At 37.5% G+C, this 26,465-nt stretch overlaps 1 protein-coding gene across 2 annotated transcripts in view; it reads right to left on the reverse strand.

The window, feature by feature from the left end:
- LOC134223208 (uncharacterized) overlaps positions 1-26,465 on the reverse strand; it is an 85,655-nt gene that overhangs the window by 52,456 nt on the left and 6,734 nt on the right. For both annotated transcript variants that reach the window (XM_062702347.1, XM_062702349.1), the window contains exon 2: positions 19,129-19,544. In XM_062702347.1, the coding sequence (XP_062558331.1) occupies positions 19,129-19,246 (118 nt within the window). In that variant the 5' untranslated portion in view covers positions 19,247-19,544. The remainder of the gene's footprint in view (positions 1-19,128; positions 19,545-26,465) is intronic.

The raw sequence follows: 26,465 nt of genomic DNA on the forward strand, positions 1-26,465 counted from the left end.
AAGATGAATATTTTAAGCTCTGGTGTCGAGAGACTGATGATCTTCCTACGTTTCTGACACGTCTTGGATCAGCTGTTCAAGCAGCAATCGGTGTGGTTCAGATAGACGCCGACAGATGATGCGTGAAGTAGTTTCAAGTATGCAGAATGCCTGATGATGCATTTCAACTTGTTCTACACAGCTGTAGGATCCCCAATACTAAATGAGCGAGAACATAGCAGAGAATCATTACTTCTCTGTGGGGGCTGCCTATCCGATTCTGTTTTTTCGCACTTGTATACAAGTTTGCTCAATTTGTTATCATGGCTTGTTATGATTCGGAATAGTTTTTGCTTTTTTTTTATCGTTGTTCGTTATTTATTGCGAGCGTCGTCTTTGTCGCGTCTACTCTGACTTCCTCCATAGGATTACCACCAAACGCCTCTGATAGCCCAGCTTTCACGATGGGCTTTTTCTGTAATGATGAGCCACCGAGGTTTTAGACTGACTTAGTGGCGGGTGCTTAGTCTCTGTTCCAGATTGCGTCGGTGGTTGGCTATCAGCCAGGGGTTTTTTTTTATTCCTTTCTTTATTTGGTAGGGACTCCGCTACTGTGCCGAGATCTACTGTGGTTTTCTGCTGTACAGAATCCACACAGAATCTATTTTTAGATTTCCATTACCATTATTGTTATCGTTGCCAGTCCATCTCATCGTCAGTCCATTGTGTCCGTTTGTCCATGTCGTGTATCCGATGATCGTTGCATTGTTCGGTTGCCATTTGTCCGGGTAACGTTGGAGGAATGCCTCCGAGAAGATCATGTTGTCAGTCGTCATCAGGCAGCCGTAACGGTAAAGTAAGACGGTAAGACGCCACCGTATGGGCTGCGGATCAGGCGACTGGTGAGGGTTTTAGTGGAGCTGGGAATCGAACCCATGACCATCCGCTTGTAAGGCGAACGTGTAGCCAACTACGCTACGGAACCCCCCAATAAGCCAGGGTTGTGCTGAATCATTCGCATACGATAATTATTGGAATTATCATTTGATAACTTCTCAGATGTTAAAAGTAGGCGAGTTGTCATCGGCGATAATTTTTCAAATTTCGGAATCGATTGATAACAAACACAAAATTATTATCTTAATGTAAACCTTACTAATACCAAGTTAATTTCAACAATGAAGTTCAATCGGATGTTTGGCATTGTGTTTTGGTGTAATGTAGGAAAATAAGTTCAGAAGTAGCATTTACCAATGCTTCGAATCGAGATATAATTATCGAACGATTCTTACTCTCTACTAGTTTTTATTAATTGATAATTCGGATATGTGATCGCTTGAGAGTGTTGTTCAACCTCGATTATTTGAAAAAAAAAAATATCATCCTTTTCAAATGTTGGTCTAAAAATTATATACCAAACCAGGGTTCGTAATGCTCACTCAATCTCAGGAGCACAGGATAAATAACGAAAACAGATTCACCCTGGGCTTGAAAAAACGCTTGCTTTGGTCTCATCGAACAGAATAGTCGAAAACATGTACATTACATACAGCTACGTTGTTCAACGTCACCTTTGCGTACAACCCGATTGGGCTGTACCTTTGAGTTTTTGTTAAGGTCACTCCTGACGGAATCCAAGATTAAAAGTGCTCGTGTTTTCGGGGGCACACCACTCGGTACGGAAGCAACGCACAACTGTCATTTTTATTTTTTCACGCGTGCTGCGACGCAGCAAAGCTAAATCAACAAATATGACAGTTGTGCGCCGCCTCTGAATCGAGTGGTGTGCCCTCGAAAACGCGAGCACTTTTAATCTTGGATTCCGTCAGGAGTGACCTTAAGTCTCGTGTATGCAGCAGTTTCGATATTTCCTTCATTCCTTATAATTGACTGCCAATTAATACTATTTAATCTTAGTTTAATTTTTTTCATAGTCTGCTAAATGGTATTCAAAGACTTCCTCGTACTCAAAGTCGTTGGGTCTTTGGTGGGCGTGATGATGAGAGAATATTCGATTGCTGTGTGAAACGCTTCATTTTTCCACAATTGATTAAATGATTCAGTCACACAGAAATCTTCATATATGTTAGTTAATAAAAAGTCTAAATAGCATTGCTGTTGGGGGCTCCTCCATTGGGGCCCTCCTTAGCCGTGCGGTAAGATGCGCGGCTACAAAGCAATACTATGCTGAGGGTGTCTGGGTTCGATTCCCGGTGCCGGTCTAGACAATTTTCGGATTGGAAATTGTCTCGAATTCCCTGGACATAAAAGTATCATCGTGTTAGCCTCATGATATACAAATGTAAAAATGGTAATTTGGCTTAGAAACCTCGCAGTTAATAACTGTGGAAGTGCTTAATGAACACTAAGCGGCGAGGTGGCTCTGTCCCAGTGTGGGGATGTAATGCCAATAAGAAGAAGAAGAAGCCTTGGCTGTTTGTTTTTGATATGATTAATTTAATTAAGTAAAAATTTCGAAGTTGAGTCGAAAATAAAATGCAATGTTTCAATCGGCATTACGTTGGTTAAAGTCACTGTAGATGTGAACTTAAACCTCTGGAGTTGTGATAAAATTTGTTCATCACATTGGAGTAAAAAACCTTCATATGTGGTTTTATGAGCATGGTCAGGTGGAAAATACACTGAGACAAACACGTGTATTACACCTGCTAAGTATGATTTTGCCCAAACATGCTCAAATTCTTTAGATTTTGAAGTAGGAATCATTTCTTCCAACTTCCAAAAACTTCTTCACTTTTTACGCTTACATCCCAGCTAGTTTCGGTAGTCATAATGCCCGAAATAGAGGTGCTTAGATTTTTTTTATAAGTTTCCTTCATTTCAGCTGGGCTTTTCATTGACAATATATCAAAACCTGAGTCACATTCTGTTTAAATGCTGAAGAAGTTTTTGGGAGCCCATTAATCCAACTAAAAATCACAAATGGAATTACAACCGTCTAACGCTAATACTAGAATAGAATTTGACCAGCTTTGATAGTCACTGCCAGTATACTGCCAGTGCCTTATTTATACGGAGAAATTAAGCACGGACGTCGTACAGTCTAAATAATATTTTATTCATATTGAATAAAGCTTTTTGGATCTCAAGTTCAAATTTTATTTTTCTTCATTTAAGTTCATGTGTCAACGTTTGGTAATATATTTCAAATTTTGTTAAAATCGGTCAAGGGGTTCAGAAGTTACACTAATTTAATTGATAATTAACCCCTCCCCCTTTACTACCTCCCTTTTTCTAATGACTCTTCCATCCCAACTATGATAATTTCTTTGACAAAGAAAATATGTGTTCCAAATTCGGTGTAAATCGATCAAGGGGCTCGGAAGTTAAACTAAATTGTTCGTTTCTAAAGAATAAATTTGCTGATCTAAAATTATACAATACCTATGTTTGAATGGTACAAAACCAAAGAACAGTTGTTTTGGAATAAGTGTTTGACAACACTGCCCAACTCCAGCTCTTGGGTTACCATTTCAAGCGTCTGGTTGGGAATTTCCGTTTGTAAAAAGAGTCTCAGGAAATTATAGATGAAATTGTCCAATTTCGAATGGATCGTAATTAAGGTTACAGAGATATTAAATCTTTTGCAAATAGATTGAAATTTGAACAGGTTCCTGCCTAAAGTGTGGCCAAAACTAAGATTCATAATTTTATAGATTTTGTAACATTTATGTCTAGTTTCATGATTTGAGAATGGAAAGTAAAACAATAGTGCAGTGCTCATAAACCTTGTTTTCATTCACTACCGGGAAAAACATGCTGAATGTGCTGTTATATTCATATTCAATCATCCCCATATTAGATCAAGAGGAATAGCAATGCCATAGGATGGTTGGTTATGAACTTGACTTTGACCACCGCATATAAACAACTCCCGTCGAGCAAAGCTGTTAGTAAACGAGCCCCTCTTTCGGAGGTTAGTGATGGTAAACCTGTTATAACCAGTGCAAACTATGGTCACTTAACTATAGTCTGGTGGATAGGATGACGCGATCCAATTGAACTTCCATTTTTAGGATGTTATAGAATATGGCACCACAAAGTGGGTCATGTAAGAAAGTTTTAGAACGAAATAGGGTGCAAAATAAATTAATAATAGAGTCGTAGTTTTGGTATGAACATCACGAAAAAAAGCAAAAATATTATCATGAGTAGCTGGAAAAAATTATCTATTCGTGCTTCCGATGCCGTTGACGTTTTAAAACACTGCAAGAGTCGTTTACACATATTGCTATGATGGTTGTGTTCCAAAATTGATCGAATTGTATCTGCCAGACTATAGTGACTATAGAAGTGACTATAGTGCAAACTGCCGCGAGCAGTCTAAATGAGCTAACCAAACACGCGAACGAGAGAAAGTGGATAAGCCTCATTTGGACTTGGTTGGAGATTGTCCCATGAATGTTGACACCAACCGAAGGGTTGCCTATGCAGTCTAGTCTAGGGGAAGTCGGTCCATTATACCCTCCTAAAGCTTTTTCGATGTTTTAATCAATATGAACTGGAATAGGACATCATTTCTACGTGTAAATACAATATTTACAAAACTTTGTTGAGTTGTTGTACAGTCGGTTGTACAGGTATGGACTGCTAAAGTGCTGATTCGCCCCCTCAGGATGTTGCAGAAAAATACGTTGTCAGCAATCTTGTTGGTGCTACTGATGGTCTTGAAGTCAACCAATGAGCAGATATTTCCATACACCAGTAGCTTACAGGTGAAGTGAAATACAGCAAATGGCTGAATTTCGGTTAAAATAATGTAAAATCCAACATTTCTGTACAACTCGATAATGAAAAAAAGTAAAATTGAGTTGTAGTGAAAATATTCACTCAGAAATGTAGAATAACTGATTTTACGGGTGATGTTGTGTGTTAGACCATTATGCCCCGTGGGGACATTTTACATTATTCTCCCCATATATGACCATAGGTGAATGGCACGTGTTTCCTGGTGTCTATTTGGTATAGGCGAGCGAATGTTTGAAGCGTAAGTGAAATGCTATTGGCTATGTATACGCATAAGGTTTTAGTATAACGAAATGACGCACTTGGATCATTATGGTGACGTAATCTACGAATAACAACATGTAACTCGGGCTGTATTATGTAACTCCATGACGATGTGTAATGTCCTTTCATGTAAACATAAATTGTCCTACTGTTATGGTGTTGTCGATTATTGTAAACATAATATTGTGGTAAACATAATGTTGTATATTGTATGATATACAAAGAATCTTCTTATCGAATTTTAACTGAGAGTTCTGACAACAAAACCAGCCATAGCTTCTATCCCTTTTTCTTGTGCAAAAATGTGCAAACTACGTCTAACGAGAAGACTCGGATACATGGTGTTAATAGCGCCTTTATTTTTCGATGGATTTATGAGATTTATATATCAACCGACTCGAAAATTTCAACCTTGTTTTCCAATTTTATTGAAACTTTTGATTATCAACGTTAAACTAATAAAAATTTCAATTCTTTCCGAGCTCAGTAAAAAATTAAAACCAACCGGTTCGTATATCCCTAACACGGTCATCAGTTTAATGTGAGTTTCGGGTCTTTTGGTTCAATGCTTCTTTTTCTTTGTGCATAAAAATACCCGTGTTTCGGGCGCACGTGCTGTGCTATCTAACTAACTAACTAACTATCTTCCCCTAATAAACCCTCAAACAAAACAATAAATTCTCTCTTTCCCGAATCATCGACAAGATCTCCTCCCCAGTTCTTTGATGGGCGATTTCAAAGCACACTCTACACGATGGAGAAACCTAAAATACCTGCATTATACAAGTGGCACAATAGTCATAGAAGAAAAGTGGGTAAAACCGACACCTTAAACTACTTTACAGCTCTCCATTCTATGGAGCAATTTTCCGGTCTAGAAATTTCATACAACCATGATTTTGCCCTTTATGCATCAGTCCATGAGGTCTCACGACAATATTTCTCGATAGAATCTGATTTCTAACGAAAACGCGAACAGTCCATTTTCAAGCCGAAATGGCTGGAGTGCTGGTAAGATCGACACCCTGTGAGGGTGAAAACAAACCAAGTCGGGATGGAATCGAACAACAAAACAATTTCAAATTAAGTTACAATATAATTGAAAATGTTTAATAACAGTTTTTTAGATATTTATGCTTGAATTTCATATTTAGGGGTCACTCATAAACGATGGGCGAACAAAATTGTGTATATTTTAAACCATCGGTGTATCATATTTTCTTTAGTTTCTTTAATAGTTTGGATGAAACAATAACAAGTATATAAAGAAACGAATTTACTAATCAATGTAAATATTGATCTACATTTCAATTTGTATTATTTTAAAAAGTTGTTTATAACAGCGATTTAAAATTAAATGCGTATGGTGAGTAATAACAAGAAATGAAAATGAGCAGTTCAGTATAGGTGACAAGCTTCATGTCATTGGGGTGAAAAATGGATCACGAAAGTACAACACAAGAGAACGGATTGAGCAAAAAATCTAAAAAATACGGTTTTTTAGCGCTTTTGTCGACCTGCAGATTATCCTTGATGACTTAATAGTACACTAGACCTGTCACGCCCAATGATCTATTATACATAGCATAATCCATCTATGCTCCAGCTCTTATTACCTTGTTTCACCAATACTTGAATTACATTATGCGACTAATGAGTCCAGTAAAACAGAGGATTTCTTGCAATTCGAGGGCAGGTGCCGAACTTACCTCAATGAATCGCCTGTTTTTAGCGTGCTTACAGCGGCACACTAGGAGTTAACTTCCTGAAATCAGTATGGCGAAAGGTGCGATTTCTCAAAATTAATCACCTTTGTCGAAAAAATATTTGGTAGGCGGTAGTAGCTGACACCTTCCTACATAACCGGTACCAAATATTTTTCCATGAAAAGTTTCTAATTTTGAGAAAACCCGCGTTAGATGTCTTTCGCCATACACATTTCTGGCGGTTAACTCTTGCTGGCTATTTTGCACATATACTATGGCGCCTGGATGTGACAGCGGCGGGTAGAAAATCAGCCACTGCCAATAATTCATTCATTGGTAACATAATAATGTTGAGCTATATGTGGATGTTCATAATTAGAAAAATCAACTGTTTTCCCACAACATGTACAAAATGATGTTCAATTATGGATCAAAGATGTATTACATACTTCAAATCAACAAATTATTGTCGAATTAGCTAATAAACCGATACCAACATTTTAGATAACTCATCTCGTCAATGGTGACCAATGCTATTTTTGGTATATTTCGACTGTTACGCATCTCCGCCTGTTACAAAATGGCTAAAAATACAAGAAATCGAAATATTACAAGGCTCCCACACACTTCCTGATTTATATGAAGTCCCTGTTCAAAAACATTCCTCCCCAAATTTACATTTTAAACTACACGCAAAAAAAAGCGTTCATGAATTCGTGAACTAACGAGTTCACGGTGTATTTTTTCGGGAACAACAGTCACGGACTCGGGAATACAATCACGTTTTCTGGAACGTTCTGGTGTTCCAGAATCCATGAATTAAATCACGGTGTATTTTTGCTGGTTTACGAATTCGGGAATGCTTTTTTTTTGCGTGTATGCCGATGACAGCATAATCCTTTCCTTCCATAACTTCAAATCACTCGCCAGAAAGAGAATCCAATCCGCCGTTAATACTATATCCGAATGGGCCGATAAACACGGCTTCACAATATCTCCCGAAAAATCACAACTCCTCAACATCAGCATGAACAGAAAAGAAGTAAGTTACCCGATATCACCCTGAAAAGCTATTTCATAAAATACTAGACATCCCTCACAATCCTTGGAATTCCGATGTTAGAATGTCAAATGGTGCTATGCAATGAAATTCATTATAATTTGTGTTATTTATTTCATGGATGTTCCGGAATTTTCGGAAGGCCACGACATGTATTAGAAACAACATCAAGTGCATCTGAAGTGCTTAACGATAAAATTCTGAAGAATATCCTTCGATATCTCTAAAATACTACCGTTGAAATTCTGAGTAAATTTCCTTAAAAAGAAGACAGGATCACCATCTTTGACCAGAAGTCGCACAGACTAAACACTTAACAGTGAACCAGCGGAGCGTTTTCCGCTTCACGAAATGTTTTCTCCTTACTAGGGCGGGAACCAAACTCACACTCCATGGCTTGCAAATACGCTTAGACGACTAACGCCACTAACAACATGGCCACGAAGCCCACCATCAGCAAATTCCAGAAATTTTCCCGGGTAAATTATAAAGAATTTCCTTTGGGAATCTCAAAGAATTACCTGCGGAAATTTCCAAGGATTTCCTGTTGAAATCCACAGAATTTCACGTTGAAATCAAATGTTTTGACGGGGAAGGGCCGTTTGTTGTTTGACCGAATATGTCATTAATCTGAAACATGGCTGGCATTTGGCCGATAATGTTGTTCTGCCGAACAGGTCATTTGGCTGTAAAGTCGTCTAATCGAATAGGTCATTTAGCCAAAAAGGCCTAGATGGTCGTTTGGCATAAAAGGGCCATTTGGCCGAAATGAAGATATGGCCGAAAGTGTTGTCTGCCCGAGCTGCCGAAAATGCTGCTTGGCCGGACGAGTCGTCTAATCGAATAGGTCATTTAGCAAAAAGGCCTAGATGGTCGTTTGGCATAAAAGGGCCATTTGGCCGAAATGAAGATATGGCCGAAAGTGTTGTCTGCCCGAGCTGCCGAAAATGCTGCTTGGAGGGACGAGGACGAACAATTTTTTTTCTACATAAAAATCGACGCGAAAATTTTATTTGACCTTTTTTAAAGTGTCATAACATGGTGTGATTGATGATGAGCTTGATGAGCTTGATGAGCTTGATGACCGCACAATTCGTAGTTGCTACTCCGTGATTGACCAGAACAATCGAAATTGCACAGGGAACCAACAGTTGGGGCTTGGGATTAGCTTTCCAACCTCAATGTGCACAGATCGAGAGTTCAGTAATTAAAGGATCAATAACGGCGCCGGCCACGTCCTTACGGTCATCTGGGAAGGGAAGGAATAGTTGGTGTTACATCTGTTGCAAGGATGTTATCGATCATTTAGTAATCTGCCTTCGATCATTTAGTACTTTGTCAATAACTCATTCCAGAGGCTGAATTTCAAAATGTGTTGTATGGTGGACTTTTAGAGCGAAGGTTTTTCTACAACTGTCCTGAACAGGTCGATGTTCGAATTCCACTGCTAAAGGAGTTACGGTGCTAGTTGCTATACTTATACTAAATGATAACAAAATATGCAATCATTTAGTCTAAGTTACTGCTACTAGCGCTATAGCTCCGTTATTAGTGAAATTCAAACAACGAACTGTTAGGCAGAGTTGTTATAAACCTTCACATTGGAAGTCCACCATACAACACATTTTGAAATTTAGCCTCTGAAATAAGTTATTGAAAATCTACTACATGATCGAAGGCAGATTCCTAAATGATCGATAACATCCTTGATCTGTTGTTACTAGAGACCGAGATCACCTCTGCATCTCCACAGTTGCCACAGGAGGGATTCTTATTAGTGGGCGGGGTAGGTAGTTACACGGATCAGGATTCACCTTGGTAAGTGATGCGATCCATGCAACTTCGATAATATGAAAAAAAAAATGCTTTTTATTATTTTGACCGGGATATTAATGCCAACATAAGTCGTCACCTACTATGACGAACTCTTATTGAAAATTAACTGACTGAATGGCACTAAGATACCTGTGGTAGTAGACCTTTAGAGTGTGAACAAAATTATCATTCCACTAAGCACAGCCTATCACGATTCAAGTGCCCCATGCGTGTTATGTTAGCAGATTGCAAATGCACAATATGAGCAGTTAATCAGTTTGAAACAGTTTTTATTCATTTTTGTGAGCTCAATTAACTCAGGGAAAATATATTAATCACATAACGCGGATTTTGGCCTTTTTCAACACGCTATATAAAGCATCATTGAATTTTGTCTGAATCGTTAGCTACTTACTTGATACTTGATGGGCTACAGCTCTTCGATGAACCTACGCCGAATGGAGTATCCTTCTCCACTGGACTCGATCCTGGGTCAATCGCTTTCAGTCGCCCTCAGGTCCTCTTCAACTGCAAAAAGCCATCGTGTACACGGCCTTCCACGAAGCCTGCGGCGTCTTCCGGGTTCTCTACTAAATATTATCTTCGCTTGACGTTCTTCCGGCATACGAACAACGTCACCAGCCCACCGTAGTGTGCCGTGTTGTATAAGCTTAATAATATCCAGCCCTTTATACACCTGGTACAATTCGTGATTCATGCGACGCCGCCAGATACCGTTCTCCTGTTTACCGCCGAGTATTGTCCGCAGCACCTTACGCTCAAACACTCCGAGAGCTCTACGATCAGCCTCCTTTAACGTCCATGTCTCATGGCCGTATAAAGCCACCGGAAGAATCAGAGTAGTATACAGCGCGAGTTTTGTTTTCGTTTGCAGACTACGGGATTTAAGCTGGTTACGAAGTCAGTAATAAGCCCTATTTGCAGCTGCAATACGCCTTTTCACCTCGCGGGTAACATCATTATCACACGTCACTAATGTTCCAAGATACACAAATTCTTCTACCACTTCAAATTTTTCACCATCCAGCACTATTTCGCTACCACCACCACTAATGAACCCTCGTTGATTGCCAGCGACCATGTACTTCGTTTTGCTGGTATTGATCGTGAGTCCAATCCTCGCTGTCTCCCTCTTAAAAGGCGCAAAAGCCTCTTCCACGGCACGGCGATCAATTCCGATAATATCGATATCGTCCGCAAATCCCAGGAGCATATGCGATTTTGTGATAATGGTACCGCTTCTTTGCACACCAGCTCTCCTAATCGCTCCCTTGAGCGCTATATTGAACAGTAGGTTCGAGACGTTAGTTAAGCGTACGTAATCCATAAAAAGTACATATGTCTACTAAACCTTTTCCAATCTTTGATGAATGAGCAAAAAACTCTAGCTTTCAGTGAGGTATAGATCCATTATGCCAATACTGTATTGTGCTGTACAGATATAAAACACAAAAATATAGGTATAGTATACAATAAAAACAATAAAAATACATCCTTGCGTTCGATCCGTTGGTCTTGTTAGTTTTGTTTAACAAATAGCTTCATGTTATGTTCTTCATCGGCTGGCAACACACATTCTTCTAACTTATTATCACATTTTAAAAGTAATCCATCTTCCGGGGAACGCCCAAATAAAAAGCAGCCCAGTCAAAAAGCGCCCAGTTAGCGAACTGTTGCTGTTTTTCAATTGTATATATGGTTAAAATATTAACTGAATAATCCAAATAAATTAACAAAAACCTGCCAAAGTGTCTATTTTCTCTACTTAATCAGAAGTAACATAAAGAAGCATAAGAAGACATGAATAAGGCAATATCCAATATATCAAAATACGCTTGCCTCAAGCAGGCGCTAAGTCAAGCCATCCCGGGTAGACGATAATGGCTCATTGACAGTAAAACGTGATATTGATAACAAAACACGACACTAACCCGTCCGAAACAAGAATAAAAATAACAAGCGAAAACAACAAAAAATTGAACCGAAATATCACAAAAATATCAGGTCTTGCCATTAACAAGAACTTATCAATCTCTTGAGCTATTAGTTTGTTCCTCCTAATGGCAAACCCCGACACTTCCATGACACCCCGGTGCAGCCTCCTGCTATTCCCGCCAGTCACCCCCACTTCTACCTCAAACAAGTCAATATCACGGTTTCTACCCGAGATAGCACCGCAATAATTCAGGTCCTGCCATTATACATGATATTATACAATTAGAAAACATAGCATGAAACGGACTCACAAAATATGGGTTATGCCTTTGATGATAAATCTTTCTTCAGTACCCGCTCCATTGTCTTGAAAACACCTTGGTCCTTGTTAAAATTTCTGGACACTAACAGTTTATTTTAGTTTATTTTATTTCGTCAACCAACGTAGACTAGTACATATACATATACATGTTTGTTTTTGTAATGCTATAGTATAATTAAATAATAGGTTTTTTTAGTAAAGTGATGTATAATTTTGATTTTGAATTTATATTGCTGAATTTGTAATGTTTGTTCTTTGGAAATACTGTCTAATGTTATGCCGAGACATTGTTAAGTCAATAGTTTCGCAGTGTTGATTGTAAACGGCCATCATTCGGTTGAGAGGCCCAAATTTGGCGTAATTTGTTCGGCAGTGGTTGGTTAAAAATAATGTTCTATGTCGAAGTAGCCGAGAAGGTATGTAAAAGTTAAATTTCGATAAAATTTCAGTTGAATCAACACGTTGAGAAACTATATCGTTAACAAATGAAACCGTTGCACATTCTCGACGCTCTTTCAAAGTTTGTATATTTATAAGCATGCAACGTGCTTCATAAGATGGAAGAGGAAATGACGTCCAACCTAATTTACGAAGAGCGTATAATAGAAATTGTTTTGTACTGACTCTATTCTTTCTTCATGTGTGGTTGTATAAGGCGACCATACAATGCTACAATATTCCAGTATAGATCGTACATATGAAATATATAGTGTTTTGATTGTGTAGGGATCCTGAAAGTTGAAGCAAAAACGCTTGATAAAGCCTAGCATATTATTAGCTTTGTGGATGATTGTGTTATAGTGATCAACAAGAGTTAGTTTCGAATCTAAAATCACTCCTAAATCCCTAACTCTTTCGTGTCTTTCTACAGTATTGTTCCCTAATACAATTTGTGTATTTGGTGTAATTCTTTTTCTGCTGAATGATATTATGTTGCATTTCTTAACATTCAGTTGTAATAGGCTTTTTCTGCACCATGTATAGAACATGTGTATTTCATTCTGGAATATGATTATGTCGTCTTCATTTTTTATTTCCATAAATAGCTTTATGTCATCGGCATAAATTAAAATCTTTATATTTTTGAGAATGAAGGTAATGTCATTTACATATAATATAAATAAAAGAGGGCCAAGATGAGAGCCTTGTGGAACTCCTGAAGTGACTTGAATGGGATTGGATTTCTTTCCGTTAAATTTTATTATTTGTTGCCGGTCTGTGAGATAAGATTCAAGCCATCTAAGGAGTCCTGGCTCAATTCCAATGTTTTGCAATTTGAAGAGTAACATTGGAATGTCAATACGATCAAACGCCTTGCTAAAGTCAGTGTATAGAGCTTCCACGTAGTTACCATTATCCATTGCATTAAGAGAATAGTCAATGAATTCTATTAAATTTGTAGCGGTAGAGCGACCTTTGAAAAATCCATGCTGCTTATTCGTAATTCTGTTTTTAAGTTGTGAAAATAATTTTCATTGATAATGGATTCAAAAAGTTTGGGAATGTAAGAGATAATGGCTATTCCACGGTAATTACGAATGTCAGATTTTTGCCTGATTTGAAGATAGGCACAAGATAGGAGCTTTTCCATACCCTGGGAAAATTTCCGGATTCAATGACAATCTGAAGAGCCAAAACAAAGGTGCAGTCAGCTTTTTAGCCAGACTCTTCATAAATATCGGTGGAATACCATCAGGACCAGGGCCTTTAGATGCATCTAAGTTTTTTAAAGCGTTTAGAATATCGTTCACCATGATCTGATTAACACCAATATCCCTAGCGAATTCTGGGATAGGCGCAAAAAATCTAGGTCGCGATCTTGTTCCGAAAAGGTGGTGTATATTTCTTGGAAGAAATCTCCAAAAAGATTACAGATATCTTCCGAGCAATTACCGACGCGTTCGTCTAAATACATGGTTGACGGAAAATTGTCTGATTTTAATTTAGATTTTACGTAATTGAAGAAGTTCTTTGGACATGACTTTATTTCGTTTTCTGTTTTCGTGTTGTGTTCTTCAAATGCTACATCAATTGCTAATTTTAATTGATCGCAGATGTTCAAATATTTTTCCAAATTTTCATTCGTCTTGTCTAGCTTGTAAGTTTTATGTAATTTTTGTTTGCGATTCTTTAAATTTTTATTTGCCTATTGTACCAAATTGGATATTTTGAATTTCCGCTCCGTCGTTTTCTTCTTTTTGGGACCTCGTCAATAATAATATCAAAAATAATGTTATAAAAGACATCAACGGAAGATTCAATATTACCTTCATTCTCTAAAATTTGCTTCCAGTTAAATCTACTTAGCTTATGTCTTATGTTGTCATAGTTTGCTTTGTTGTATTCAAGGACTTCTTCAAAGTCACAGTCGCTGGGTTTTTTATATTCATGAACGAACACAGAGTATTCGATTGCCGTGTGGAATGTTTCGTTTTTCCATAAGGGATTCAATGATTTAGTCACACAGAAATCTTCTTGAATATTGGTTAGTAGGAGATCAAGGTAACAGTTCTGTTGATTTTTAATGTGATTGATTTGGTTAAGTCCTAGGCTAGCAGTTCTGTCAAATATAAACATAAGTGTTTCATTTTCCCCAGCGACTGGAAGTAGAATTTGTTCGTTCTCTGAATCCGGAATAAAGTCAACGGTGCGTTGGTTAAAGTCTCCGTAAATATGTACTTTGACTTCAGGTGGAAGTATATATAAAATTTCTTCTGCAGTTTTTAATAAACTTTCATAAGATAAAGTTGTTTGCGCATGTTCCGGTGGGAAATACACAGAGGAGAAAACATGGGTTTCTCCTGCAATGTTAGATTTCACCCAAACATGCTCAAAGTTCTTATATTTTTGTAGTTATTATTTCTGAATCAAAATTGCTAGAGATTGCGATTAGAACTCCACCGCCAGACTTTTTTTGGATTCTAAGAAATCGCGATCGTCCCTGAATACGTTAAAGCTGCTTCCAAAAGTTCTTCACTATTCACGCTTTCATCCCAGCTGGTTTCAGTTGCCAAAATAACCGAGAAGGACGAGCTTAAGATGTTAATATGAATTTCCTTCATTTTAGCTGGGCTTTTCATGCGATTGAAATTTTGACAGTAAATCAAAACTTCAGTGGCATTCTGTTTTGATGAAGAACTTGTTGGAAGCACGTTGGTTGTTAAAATATTTACCCCGTTGGTCGATAAGATAGTGCTATTTTCTTCAGCCGAAGAAGGCGTCCTTATTTGCGAAAATTTCCGGGGGAAGGAGAGTGGTACCTCGTTGTGCTCTCCCGTAGTTGCTGCAGGCGATGTGTCCGCTCGCTGGACAGGTATTGTCGGTATGACTGTAGATCAGCTGCAGCTTCTGCTGGCCCAATTCCGTATTCCTGATGTACTTGAATGAATATTTGATGTGGATGTTCTGGTGCCGTCGGCAGTCCTTCAGATGCAAGGAGCATCTTGATGTTCGTTGGAGTTATTCCTTCGACGTATACATTAGCAGACTGGTCCTTCATGTATGCCAAAAACAACCAGACAACCTTCATAATCCTCGGGTCACGTAGTCTGGCTTTAAGGAAACGGCCGTCTCCTTCGGTGGATTGCTGAGTCAGACGGACGATGGGTGGTCTCATCGGATCTAACTCAAATTGGCTGTCAGGATTCGGTAGTTGTGTTTCCTGTTGTTGTTGTTGTTGCTGATATATTTGGTGTTGTTGATGATTTTGTTCTTGTTGTTGTCGTAGATGCTGTTGTTGTTGTTGCTGGTGCTGTTTCTGAAGGCTTTGCAGATTTCCGATATTTGGTTCACTCTGTTGGTTGAGGATTGGTGGAGGTGTGGGTTTTGTTTTTTTGGCCGGGTTTATCGTTTCACCTTTTTTGAAATTGATGAACGATTTTGCAGCAGGAGCAGAGAGAGCTGCAATTGGGTGGTCTGTAGATGCTGGGGGTCCGGAAAATTGATGCTTTGCCATTACGAGCAGCTGTTTGTCTGTAGATTTGTTGTTATTGTTGTTGTTTTTGCTGGTGTAGGAAGTTGTAACGTTGTTTTTGCTTCTTATTGGTGGAGCTTTTTGTTTATGATGTCTTTTACTGGTAGTCGCCTTTTCATTCAGTGGATTATTGGTGAGGGTGTTTCTGGAGATTTCATGCTTCCGGTATTCTTCCAGTTTTTTCCAGTCTGGGCTCCAGCTGCATTTTTTTCCTGGCAGAAAGCATTTCCAACCAGCTTTATTAAGGTGTCTAACACAACTTCCCTTTACTTGCGCCATTGTTGCGCGTCGCTCAGCGAAAAGCTCTGCAATGGCATCACGCGAAATTTTCTGCCGGGCAGGAGATGGGTTTGGTTGGTGCTGTTTTACTTTGATGTTGAGTGGAGATTGTGGATTGTGAGCCCCAGCAACTAAATTATTTTCAGTGGAGTTTTTGTCTTGGGATTCCTCTGCTAGTTCATCCGCCAAAGTCTTGTTTGCGAGCGTTGAGATTTTGTCAGTACTGCAGTTAATATTGGAAATAGCAGCAGAAACTGACCTGACCTCCTCTAAAAGCTGCTCACTCAAAGAAATTAAGTGAGGGAAGTCTCCAGTTGTGCTTCGTTTTGCTACTGCTGATGTAATTTCAGTTATTGCCGCAGTCACAGCTGACTTGGTTAAAGTTACCAAGTCGCTTTTGACTGCATTCATGAGGTCCGGCAGCAAGTCTGTTGAGTGTTCTGCTTCCGTTGTTGTTGTTGTTGCTGTTGTTGTTGCAGCTGCTGCCGAATTGGCGGTCTTTTCCACAGTCGTACAGGTGAATGCTGAAGGTGTGTCAAGTAGGGCTGATAATTTATTTTTTATTTCCGTAGCACTATTTTTGCTGCTGTTGGCGACGTTAGAAATGTTTTGCTTAATAGTACCAAACATCTTTTCTACGCGTTCAAGCGTTTCGTCATGAGTAGCAGCTAAGCTTTCGTAGTTAGAAAGCAGTTTATGGTTTGCAGACAAAGTGCGCTCAATGTCTTCTTTGATATTAAAGAAGGATTCTGCTAAATGTTGCAGGTTTTGTTCAAAGGTGAACTTTTCCTGACAGTCTTGACATAGTGGGAGCATGAAAGTCCGCAATACTTCCTCGTGATTGCGCTGTACTCCTACGCATGCTGCGTGAAATGTACGTCTGCAACTGCCGTGACATCGCCAAAGAAAACGATTATCGTTTTGTGCACAGTTCACCATTCCACACTTCATTGTCACACGCGGGTACTTACTTACGAGAAAAAAAAACGAACGCGGAGGTCGCGCGCGGTCAGTTAATAATATTTATAAAAAAAGTCAAAATAATAAAATTATATACACGAGCGCTAAAAAAGCGCGTCCGAACTCAAAGGTGGTTCAGAATAGTGTGACACACGCGATCTTCCGAACTGGAACTAGGATCACCACATTTTCACCACATCAGCCGAGTGAAAAAACGGGACAGAAAAAAAACGTGACAGGAATGAAAACAGCAGCTATTCACGCGCACAGCCTGCTCTTTTTTTTTCAATAGGCCATTAAAAACCGTTTGTTACTCAAAGTGCGATAATCAAAAGCTTTGAAAAAACACGCTCTTCTTTGATGAGTTTTATGAATTGGGCATGGATATTCCATATCTTCCGGAGGGACACCAGATTGTCGAAAATCCAGAAAATGTTATGATCCATGCAAATACACAATGGGTAATTTTTATTAGGATTACAAAAAATTGTGAGTATTTTCATAATTCCAAATCACGCTAAATTGGACTAAGTCTCTATGTTCCTTTGCAATTGATTCCTAGGAACTCACCCAACCGGCGGATGTTAGATTTTCTAACAATTCTGTATAATAATCTACCAAAACCTGTATAAGAACTGGGCATATGCGAAATTGTTAGATTCTTATACAAGTATTGTATAAGAATCTAACAATTTTGTAAGCTTTTCTAACAATATTTGTTTGAGAGCTTACATTTTTTGTATATTTGTAATTGTTAAAAAATCTAACAAGCGTCGGTTGGGTGTAGAATGGCCAAAAAACATATAAAGTTTAAAATAAAAAGAAGACTGGAATGTCCAAACTGCAAAAATAAGTCCGTAACGACATCCGAGAAATCCATACCTTCAATTTGGTTAAAAAGATTCAAAATTGGTTCGAAAATAAACGTTTGGGAGCGAATTGAAGTTGGGGTCATTTTTGCACAATGTGTCACTTTTTTAATGCACTAGGAAGAATACTGAAGCAACGAGCAGCTGTCACACTTGCTGCGACGCAGCAAAGCTAAAATAAAAAGATGACAGTTGTTCGTTGGCTCATTGTTGAGATTGGTGCCTCTGAATATGCGAGGTGAAAATTATTTGGGTTGTGAACAGTTTCACCTTATCATGTTGAGAATGTTGAGAAGCCATTGTTCAATACACTTTACTAATCTCGAATCACTACTCGAAGATCTTTGAAGCGGATTCGATGTTGATGGGTTTGAAAAAAAACAACGAAACTAGTTAGACATTAGTTGACACCTTTGCTACTGAAACTGAGTTAAAAAAAAAAATTCATTAGTATGAGCAGTTCTTAAGGACAATCCTTACGGAATCCAAAACTAAATGTAGGTACCACCTCGACTGTCATTGCTTTTGTATTGAGTGGTGTGCCCTTGAAATCGATTATTTACTTATCATTTATCAATTGTTCAAAAAATCAGAGTGTAAAATAATCGAAAATTTTTAGTGAAGACCATTTTTCTTCATTTGTCAGTTCACTTCCGACACATTCATAGTCGGCTCTGGACAGTCAATATTCACTTGAATATTAGTCATTGAATATTTATGCACATTTTATAAATTGATAAATTATCTGAAATCTGAACACGTTTCAAATGAGTAAAGTGGTTTATCACACAGGACTGAATCCGATTTTCATCCGCGAGGCACTTTCAGTGGTAAACATCAACATAAACAATGCTAATTATGTTTTTTTCTGCACATAGTAAACACATTCAGTGACAGTCGAATGAATGAGTTCGTGGAATAGTCGTCTGACTATGTCATTCTATGTTTTGAATATTCATGCGATGTTTGTCAAAATTCGGACCGAAGTTGCTTCATGAAGATGAATATTTTAAGCTCTGCAAAAAATATTTATAAAAAATGCTGACTAAAAATAGTAACATGACAGAGCATTTGTGCTCTTAGCATGTATGCACTTCAATAGCATATGCCCAAAACCACAATCCTTAAAAACACATTTATTATTCAATTATTTAGTCTTCGCTTTTAAAGCTACTTACCAACTTCTCTTTCCGACAGGGCCGATAAATCATCCGTATTTGCAGAGTGGCATTTTCGGGTGGCGAGCAGTATCAGGGAAATTACAATACTCAGCCGAATCGAGTTCCGCAAGCTCATGTTCCTCTTTCCACCTGACCTGCGGCACCTGCGCGTGGCCTAATCGTACAGGTTCGTCGCCTATCCAAACTCGCTGACGTTGAAGTTGCCGACTGCAGCGCAGCCGATTGCGCGGACAGACTTTCTCTGTTCTGTGGCAGTGTCTGCCACTACTCTAGAGCGCTGTTTGGTTCTGGATCTTCACATATTTACACGGATTTCTTCATTTTTAGCAACATGCTGCACATTTCACCACACTCGAGTAGATAGTCTGTATGGATACACTTTTTCTTCGCTTTCGCACCCTCATTGATTTATCCTGCAATTGGGTCACAACATATTTTAGAAGGCATGTAGGTTGAGAATGCTTTTCTTTATAGCCCTCATATGAGGGTTTACTGGAACGAATCAAGGGATAACACTGCAGAAGAACCCATTCGGTGATGGATCGATATAAATGGAAAACTCATAACCTGCGTTTTCGGTTTACGTTTATGCAGCCAAGGTAATCATTCAGCTCTTAGCCTAATTTTGGATGCATCAGTTGCATGTACCGTTCCACATATGTTTCTCGTAATACCGCTGCGCTGCTGTTAGGCAGCAATGAAACGTGAAAGCAAAATAAAAACAAAACATTATTCCGCATATGTTTGCGAAAATAATTATTCCTACATTTATCCATTGACTCCATCAAAAGTAACCGAAGCGGTAATTGAAATTTAACGGAGAACTCGGGCATGTGATTGGATAACAGGCGTTAAACAAGCTTTTGCAGGTAACAGGTGGATTAGATAGATTAAATAAATTAGAGAGATTACGTAGGTTGCAGTTATTTTAAATCAAGATTAATTTGGGTGACATTATAGGAAGGAACATCACAAAAGAAAGAAATACATCATCAATCTGGCCACTTTTTCTTTGCTATCATACTGTTCACTGCTAAAAAAACACAAAAATAAGAAACAAATCATTTTCCTTTCCAATGCTTAGTGTTTTATGGGATAAACGTGCGAGCTATGAGCTGAAGGTCAGGAGCAGTAACCCTAATCAAGGCTTTTCAACAATATCGAATGTTTTAAAGGAGACCCTAATGTAAACGCTTTCTACATAACATTCCAAATAAAATATACCCGAAAGATGCAATTGAAAGTGGAAAATTTCCATTCATTCCCCTTTGCAAGTCGACTGTGCATTATGCATTTATCACCATTTATAAGTTCACGGATTAGTAAATATCTTATGCTTGATTAACACATTTCTTCTTGTTTGTTTTGTCAATTTGAGGTTGAATGAGAAATATTTCTCAGTACCCATAAAAACTTCCCATTGACGATCCACTAAATGCTTTCAGTGATTTATCAACAAAGTAATAACAATCTTGATGAGCTCCGCAGAATAGTTTGAGAAATTTTTGTGGGAATTCCGAAACGAGGAATTCTTGGAAAAAGAAATCGGGGGAACTTTTAGGGGGATTTCTGCAGGATCTTTTGCAGTAATTTCCAGGGAAATCCTTGACGGAATTTTTGGGAAACCTCATCTAGAAGTTTCTGGAAGAGAAAGTGGGAAAATTTCTACAAAAAAACATGAGTATCACTAGTGTCCAATCTACGAAGTACACCGTGACTATGCTATGCTAAAAAGTGGGAAAATTTCTACAAGAATTTCCGGGGTTTTAAGATATTTCTACGAATTCTTGGGAAAAAATCTCGGAAAATCCTGAAGAGCTTTTGGATGATTTTTTTTTGTAAAAATTTGGGGGAAGTACCAGCAGACATTTTGAGAATTCCGACAGGAACTTCCGGGAGAATTCCTTAAATAATTTTCAGAGGGGAATTTTTGGAGGTTATCCCGAAAGTGTTTTGACGGAATTTCCACCCCGAAAACATTCTAGACCGGAACGAGAATCGAACTCGGCATTTCCGGATTGGCAATCCTACGCCTTTGCTCACAAGGCTACTGGAGATCAGGTGGAGTGTATATTTTGAAATCATATATTACGTATACTGCCGTTATACGCATAATTGTCCCATGTATATAGGGAATCCCAGCAAACATGGGACAAATATGCGTATGACGGCAGTACAGATCTGTGCTAAAGAGTAATGGAATCAAAAGTTTCATTTTTAATGTTTTGATAAAACTTTTTTGCCTAGTTTTTCGCTATTGAAAATTGGCCCGATCGGGTCTCTTTGAGAAAAAAAAAATCATTACAAAAGCTTGTTTTATATCTAGAGCTACTCACCCAACCAGAGATTGCAACATTTTATTGCAATCTTGCATTAGTTTCGCTTATAGTTTGCCATAATTTGCGACATAAGCACAGATTGTATTAAGTACATCCAATATTTTTTTTACACCGTTGGTATTCTTTAATTTCCCGGTTAACCTGATTTTTCACAGCTTTTCAAATACCACCTGAATTTTCTTTGATTTTTTTGTGAATTTTTTCATAAGGTTAACTAATAATTTCATTAACGCTGAAAATCCTAATCGACTAAAACCCATCTGTGTAAAAAAATAACTGGGTGTAAACAGCAGGCCCTTGCATTAGGTCTCCGGTCACGAGAAAATAAGAACTGGTTATGTGTTAGTGTCTACATTGAATCTAATTTTACACTCCCCCGTCGAGAGGTGAAATGCTGTATACTTCGACAACCTCAGCAACCATACAAAAAATCGGTCAAAGACGGGAATCGAACCCGGACCCGGACACTTAGCACATCTAGACTGACGCGCTAACCATCTGGACTGTTTACCAGATGAGGAACGACGCGACCAAAGGCAATCATAATCCACGTCTCATGCTATGCGGATCCCAAGTAGCACATGTAACAACACTTTAATATAAAAAATAAATGAAAGGTTGGATTTAGGATGCTTGAAACATTCCAAGTCACGGTCGATTGCATTTGGGTCATGTGACAAGTGGAAGGGTAACAGGGATAGCAAGGAGTGATACGAGTGGAATAAGCACCATGCATATTTTTTTTCGTCTGTCAAAAAATTTCTTCCACACTTTCGTCGGAATTACAAAATAAGAAAATTTTGAAAATCTTTTCGGGAATTTCTTTTCTTTTTTGACCGGAATTGGGCTGCTGGTGCCTTGAAATAAATTATCCGAGGTTCGAGAAGAATTTTTATAGCGTTCCGAACAGAAGGTCTCCGAGTTAAGAGTTGTCCGAGTTTCAAGAAGCAAAATATCTGGATCGAGATGTAAATTTTTAGAGTTATGAGGTACAAGTTTTCGAGTTCCGAGAAGAATTTACACATCGTTCCATTGAGAACTCTAATATTCCGTGTTTCGAAATAACCAAGATCCGCAAAAGAATTGTTAGAATTTTAAAAAGCAATATGTCATAGTTCCGAAATGTAAGTTTTCTGTGTAAGTGTATCTGGGAAACAATTGAATGAATAATCATTAACTTGATTGTAGGTGATAAAGGATACCTAAAAGATTATATAAATGATATGAATAGGGGGCCATCCAGAAACCACGTGGTCATATTTTTGATGATTTTCAACCCCCCCTCCCCCCATGTGGTCTATCGTGGTCATTCGGCAGACCCCCCCCCTTTGACCACGTGGTTTTTTTTCAAGTACAAAAATTTAAGAAAAACCCTATGTAACTAAAACATATGGTTAATCCGATCAATTTTGAAGATGGACAATTTCAACTGATTCAAAATCAAACTAAACCCAGCATGGAAATTATAAATTTTCATTAATTCGAAAATGTTGATGATGTTATCATGTTGTAATGTGTATCAGGTATTAGGATATCTAGAACTCGCATACCTTCGATGCATCAGGAGGATACAAAAAAATGCGGACTCGCGAATATGTTATAAAAATTTCGAGAAAAATTTGTAATGGTTTAGAAATTTTCAAAAATATCCCTTTTTTTTTTTAATTTCTTTATTGGTGATTTTTTTAAATACATAATTGCATTTTTTACTTTTACAAGTGCTAATTTATTATTGTTTTGTGGGAAATTTTCAACTGTTTATGGAAATTTTGCATTATTTGTAGTAATTCTATGTTTATTTAATACTCATACCCTAATTTCTTCATTGGCAATTTCCTATTCTATTATGGAAAATTTATATTTTTTCTCTAATAAATAGATTTTCAATCTAGAGCTGACTCATCTCTCAAAATTTCTAATTCTCCATTGAAATTTTATTTTGATATTGACTCGTGGAATCCAATGATGCCATACTAAAAATATTTTCTCTGTCACTATGATGTCTTTCGAATAAGGAACTTCTATTCCACATCTCGAATATGCTTCAGTCAATGGTCCTTTCATAAGCGACTCATAGAGGAATGAATGTATTATAGATCAATTATCATTTTGGAGTTCGGATCATTCGATTTGTCCAATTAACCAAATTATGAATGATGTATGATATAATATCCCATTAGGTCCATTGGGTTGATATGACATTTATTATTTATACAAGCTACTACAGACTTTTTAGTTAAAAAAAATATTTTGAGCTTTTTAATGGAATGTCTTTACTTGTCATAAGACGAGTTTGTACCTTCCCATTTAATTCCACCACTTGATTGTACCTTGACAGATACGTATTTCGACCTCAACAGTAAGGTCGTCTTCAGTGTTTCGTACTTGACTCGACTTAGGTTATACAAAACTTTTAGGTTTTAAAAAACGTCCTGGAAGTCGTAATGTTTGAACTACTTAATCATTCAAGTCCGTGAACCCAGTGCTTCTAAGGCCCTACAGAAAATAAAATCAAAATTTTAAAGATTTTCTGATGTGAAAATTCCTTAAAATTTCTAAATCATTTCTTGTGCTTCTTTGCATGGTAAAGATTAAAAGCAATGTTTAGCTGAACCTACAAAGAAATCAAAATGAATTTCCGAAGAAGAATGAATTCCCGATGAAATTTTGGAAGAATTTATGGTGCAAATTCAAAAAAACATGAACCTTGAGAATTCTAGAGATTTATTCTTTGAAAATCCAAAGTATTTTTTGAAGATAATCCATAGACTCTTCCGTTGAAATTCTAAATAATAGGAAAATAATAGGAAAATAAAATTAAATTAAATAATAGGAAAATAATAGGAAAACGAAATTTTGAAATCTACATTTTTATTTTCTACAATTGGATCAATTAGGAGTAAAATAAGTGGTTGGAAAATATTGAGTATTCTGAAAAATAAATGGGAGGCTTTTGAAAAATTATCAATCATGAACCTACGGCTTCCAAACAGTATAAATCGTTAGTTTTCTGTGCAGTGAGCCGGGAACCGGGTCCATAGGCCCAAGTAGTGATTACCTACCTCGAATAAAAAAATACTTGGAAAATTTAAAAAAAATTGATAGAATTCACAAAGAGCATAAAAATTTTCATTTCAAAATTCCAAATTTGAAAAAAAAAATCCAAAAACAAAAAATCAACGGTAATATCAAAGTGCTTCATGTGACATTGGCTATTTAATTTCTCATGAAAATTCAGAAGATTTTTTCTTGAAAAATTTAGAAGACTTCTTCTTCTTCTATGGCTTCATGTTCCAACTGGAAGTTAGTCTGCTTTTCAACTTAGTTTATTCTATCAGCATTTCCTCAGTTATAAATTGAAAGTTTTAAATGCCAGCCATTGCACGATTATATATCTTGTGTAGCAAGTACGATGGATACATTATACCTAGGGTGTCGACAATGTTTCCCACCTGAAAACATCCTAGACAGGAACGAGAATCGAACTCGTCATCTCCGGATTGGTAATCCTACGCCTTTGCTCGTAAGGCTAACTGGAGACTGAACATTTTGAAGTGCACTCCCTAGAATGTTCGAAAAACTTATTTTGGAAATGAAAAAGAATTTCTGGTGAAGATTTTGAAGAACTTGTCGAATAAATTCATTGGAATGTAAAAAAATATATAAATATATGAAAATAAGAACATTTTTTTTCACCGAAAATTATGTGTATTTCCCACGAGACTGTTTTGAATCTGTCTGAAAATTCACATGATTTTTTTTTCGGAATTTACACTGGAGATGTTTTGTTTTTTTTTTTATAATCAATCTATAGCAAAATTTCCAGGCAAAATTTTCCAGAGAGAATTGTTCAAAAAACATTCTAAATGCTAGCACTTTATCAGGATTGTATGAAGTAAGGTCAAAGTTTTTACAAAAAATTTCTTTACTGGATTTTTCCTGAATATCCACGAGAAATTCTTTTGAAGATTTTTCTTGAATTATTGTAAAAACATGAACAGTTTTTAAAATTGTAGCTGCAGTCCGCTGATGCAAAAGTGTCGGCGGCGTGATGCCAAAAACCATCTCCGGCGGAATTTAAAAAATATATTTTTTAATTTTTCTTTCCCAAATTTTTTTTGGTGGAAATTGAGACTGAATCGCAACCTGTTTTTTCGTTTATTTTTTTATGGAAATAGGATCTAAGGCTAAGTTGGTCAAATAACGCAGATATGCATCGGCGTTGCGACCGACGCTGCGTTACCGGTTTTTCTCGATGCACACCTACGTCTTTTTAACGCTGAGATGAAAAGACGCTACGTGGGCATCGGCCCTAAGATGCGCTTTGCGTTTAATGATTAAATCATTAAATTTTAATGATTTGTATTTTTTACACCGCTATTGTTATTCACCAAAAGTTTTTCGTGTAAAAAAAAACCACGTGGTTCGAGAGCAACACCCCCCTCCCCCCATGTGGCTTATCGTGGTCATTTTCCAAACCCCCCCCCCTCCCCCCATATATGACCACGTGGTTTCTGGACGGCCCCTAGTGGAATATGACATTTAAATTGGCCAATATATCTAAAATAAGCACTGCTATTATTTCAAACAATTTGACCTAGTAGTACCTACCAGTACTGGAAAAGGTCGTGATCGTCATAAGACAGAAAGCAAAGCGCCTTTTTTCTATTTCAGTCGACCAAATGAAAGAATCGTGGGTTCTTTGATCAATTTCGCATGAAAGGCAGTCATGAAAGGATGATGTGCTTTATATTAAAATTAATATTTCTAAATTAGTCGTAGACTAGTCGATAAATTAATCATATTCCTTTAATTCACCGAATTCAAAGTGATAATAAATACAAAAATAAGCAGATATTGCACACTTTCATGCCCTGTCACGGGGCAAATATTTTTGTGAGATTTTTGTAGCATGCCATGTTCGAGCGATGACGAAGTACCGGGGTAAAATTAAAACGAGGGAGATACTTTCCAGTTCACGTGTATTTCAAGACT

This window comes from Armigeres subalbatus, chromosome 3 (genome assembly GCF_024139115.2).
Source record: "Armigeres subalbatus isolate Guangzhou_Male chromosome 3, GZ_Asu_2, whole genome shotgun sequence".
In the NCBI taxonomy this organism is placed as follows: domain Eukaryota; kingdom Metazoa; phylum Arthropoda; class Insecta; order Diptera; family Culicidae; genus Armigeres; species Armigeres subalbatus.